The sequence below is a fragment of the Poecilia latipinna genome, unplaced genomic scaffold, assembly GCF_001443285.1.
Source record: "Poecilia latipinna isolate Pla-1442-1.1 unplaced genomic scaffold, P_latipinna-1.0 Scaffold603, whole genome shotgun sequence".
Taxonomy (NCBI): domain Eukaryota; kingdom Metazoa; phylum Chordata; class Actinopteri; order Cyprinodontiformes; family Poeciliidae; genus Poecilia; species Poecilia latipinna.
Window position 1 is genome coordinate 229022 of NW_015113219.1, and position 2949 is coordinate 231970.

At 42.0% G+C, this 2949-nt stretch overlaps 1 protein-coding gene across 3 annotated transcripts in view; it reads right to left on the reverse strand.

Annotated features, from left to right (window-relative positions):
• The window catches only part of ints13 (integrator complex subunit 13), a 10575-nt gene extending 8147 nt beyond the window's left edge, over positions 1–2428 (reverse strand). The window contains exons 1-7 of one of the 3 annotated variants that reach the window (XM_015042835.1): positions 2042–2428; positions 1549–1782; positions 1327–1401; positions 1027–1229; positions 609–689; positions 412–502; positions 144–272 (exon numbers count right to left, since the gene is read on the reverse strand). In XM_015042835.1, coding sequence (XP_014898321.1) covers positions 144–272; positions 412–502; positions 609–689; positions 1027–1229; positions 1327–1401; positions 1549–1773 — 804 coding nt within the window. In that variant the 5' untranslated portion in view covers positions 1774–1782; positions 2042–2428. Of the gene's footprint in view, positions 1–143; positions 273–411; positions 503–608; positions 690–1026; positions 1230–1326; positions 1402–1548; positions 1791–2039 lie in introns of all 3 variants that reach the window. The other 2 variants (XM_015042836.1, XM_015042837.1) reach the window with 2 other exon arrangements.
• Positions 2429–2949: the final 521 nt, after the last annotated feature.

Genomic DNA, 2949 nt, shown 5'->3' on the forward strand with positions numbered 1-2949 from the left:
AAAAAAAAAACAAGCACAGGGATTTTAAGTTTTTTTTTTTTTTTTTTTTTTTTTTTTTCTAGAAGCAAGAACAAAACACGTCAAAGTTTTATGTTGGTGAACAAAAAGTACACACAAAAAGGAATCAGAAGCAGGTCCCTTACCTTCATGGGGATGTTTGTTATGGTGGTGGAGGCCAAGTCAAAGTGCTGCTGGACCAAAATGTTGAGTTTAGAAGCCAGATGTCTCCCAGCACGCACGCTGTGAACTTCACTTGTGAGAAGTGGGGAGATCTGGAGACACGGTACAGTGTGGTGTTATAATACTAGCAGATGAGCAGTTTGGGTGTGTGTGTGCGTGTGTGTGTGTGTGTGTGTGTGTGTGTGTGCGCGTGTGTGATTTGCACACTTAGCCACCCGGGGTCTCACCCACCTCTTTCTTGGGTCGGTCTGACACCAATGTTTCCTCGCCCTGTGGGTAGATGTGAACTAGCACCAGATCACACTGCTGGATGGCCATCAATCTGAAACCCACACGGATAAAACAGACCAGGATCCCATTTGGGTAAAACTGACTTAACCGCAAATGTAAAGCTAATTTAGCCAAATTAAGCTTGCTGGCTTACAGACCTGTCGGAGCCGGCTGCCAGCTTGTTTTGTTCTGAAATGGTTTCCTGGATGCAGTCCTCCAACATCCGCACATGAGTATCACTGACAGAGCAAGAAACAGAGGTGACAAATGACCAGAAAACTACTTTGTAGCAATTCTGGTCTTCCATGTCTCATTTTTGACTTCCCATCATCATGTTTTGTTTCTTTGCATTTGGCGTTGTTCCAATAGTGAAGATTTTTGCGTTTTTTTGTTTTTTTTTTTCTGATCAAATTTTTTCTTTTTTTAAAAACGCATGTCACATGGGTTGAGGATCATTTGTTATCGAGCACAAACCTTAGTTATTCAGGTAATTATTTGAGTCTGTCCAAATTTAAATGTGCACTTGTACAAGGAAGTAGCTCTATAGAACCTTGGCAGTGTCTACTGCTATTTTACCTTTTAGCATTAGTTAAGCAGATAATTCGCCCTCTGTTGGCCACTCTCTCCGCTGTGTCCATTAAAGCCGTGCGCTTCTCATGCTGCAGCTCCGTGATCTTGCACAACGCCTCCACGGCAGCGACCAGGCCGTGCAAGATGCTGCAGCACTCCGGGTCCTCGCGCGGGTTTGGTGGCCCGACGGCTGCCAGAGCCGACATTAGCTGGAAATCAAAAGAAGAGATTCACTTTTACGTTTTTTTTTTTTTTTTTGAAGATGTGACAATGTTCAAAATAGCCCATTCACGTAGAGATGCCTACTTCGTGGGTGCTCTGATCTTCTCGCCTCCACGTGTTTAATATGTGGAACTCTGAATCGCTCACTATGTAATTCACCTGGAAAAGATAGCAACACGAGTTCTTTAAACATAGTTTGCCTCACCAAATTTCATAAAAGTTTTTCCATCGGGAGAAAGAATTGCTACTGCAGAAAAGAATGGACTCGGCTATTATACAAAATGAACAAATAAGAAAGGGTCCAACCAGCTTGTCCTTCGGGTAAACATCGAAGAGGATCCTGCAGTACTCCATGGAGCACTCCACGGCGCAGGTCCACAGGGACTTGGACACGGGGGCCAGAGGAATGACCCCTTGGGCTCGGCTCTTCGTTAGCACGTCACACTCCACCTGCTGACGACTGGACTCGGCCATGTAGGGACAGTGGTCCACCACGAAAACCGTCTTGTGTGCTACTGAAAACATCTTCATTTTGCAAATCTGAAAAACACAAGACAATTTAGTGAGATAAAAGCGTAAATAAAGCAGAGCCAATTTTACTCTAGTTTATAGAAACCTTAACAAATTGAATGTGTTAGCATGACATTAGAGATTTCTTTTCAGACCCATATCAATCATTTTTCTCATCTTGCTTTGCATAAAAGACGGGAGTTAGTTATCGCATTCAGTACCATAGCATATGTATGTAGTTGAGACTGATAGGTTAAACAAAACATGACCTGTTGCCCAATTATCTCACCTGGTCAGGAAACTGTCTGGTCTGGAAATCAGATGTGTCTATAAATGGTTATAGCTTTCTATTTGGGTGACACTCAGTCTCAGGACATGTTTATAACGGATAACGACGAACTAAATGTCAACCGACGTGCTAAAGCAACCGCTGCGTTAGCATGTAAGCTAACAGCAGGCGGATTGTTTTATAGCGTTCAGCAGTTCAGGCAACTACACATTGGGTCAGTTGTAAAATACTTATATGTGGGTCTTCAGAGCAATCCATTAACATATGGTCCGTTTTTAGATGTTTGCTAAAGCCAAGAACAGACAATACACTTCAGGTCCATTCGGGCTAGCAGTTTTGTTATTAGCGGAAGTAGTTTCACTGGTGTTCCGTCGCTCTTTTGAGTCCCCTCGTTGATGAGATGAACATGTTCCTATTTCCGATCGATGCGATGTCCAAAGTGAATGATCTGAGTGAAAGGAACCCCATTTTCGCCACTTAATTTGTTCACGTTTATGACATTATCGGATTCAACCTTATAGATGTAGAGAAAAATAAATCATATGCTTTTTCTAACGCAACTGGATTTTCAGTTCGTTTATGATGAATGTAAAGACAAAGGTTCGAGGACTATTTCTCAATGAAGTTAATTTACTTCAGTACAACTTTTTTTAAAAAAAAATTACGTAGATTAATTACACAGCAGAATATTTGTTTAAAGTGTTTATTTATTTCTGTTAACTTGGATGACCATGACTTCACTTTTTATTGTGTGAAAGGCAAAAAGTGCTACAGGAAAACATGCAAGCAGACATGGCCACAGCCATTGTAAAGGTTGGGGTTGTCTTTGTTAATTCTGCACTTGCACTCGGTGCTTAAAGACCAACCACACACAGGTGTGTCTGGGACATGCCAGAGCCGTTCCATTC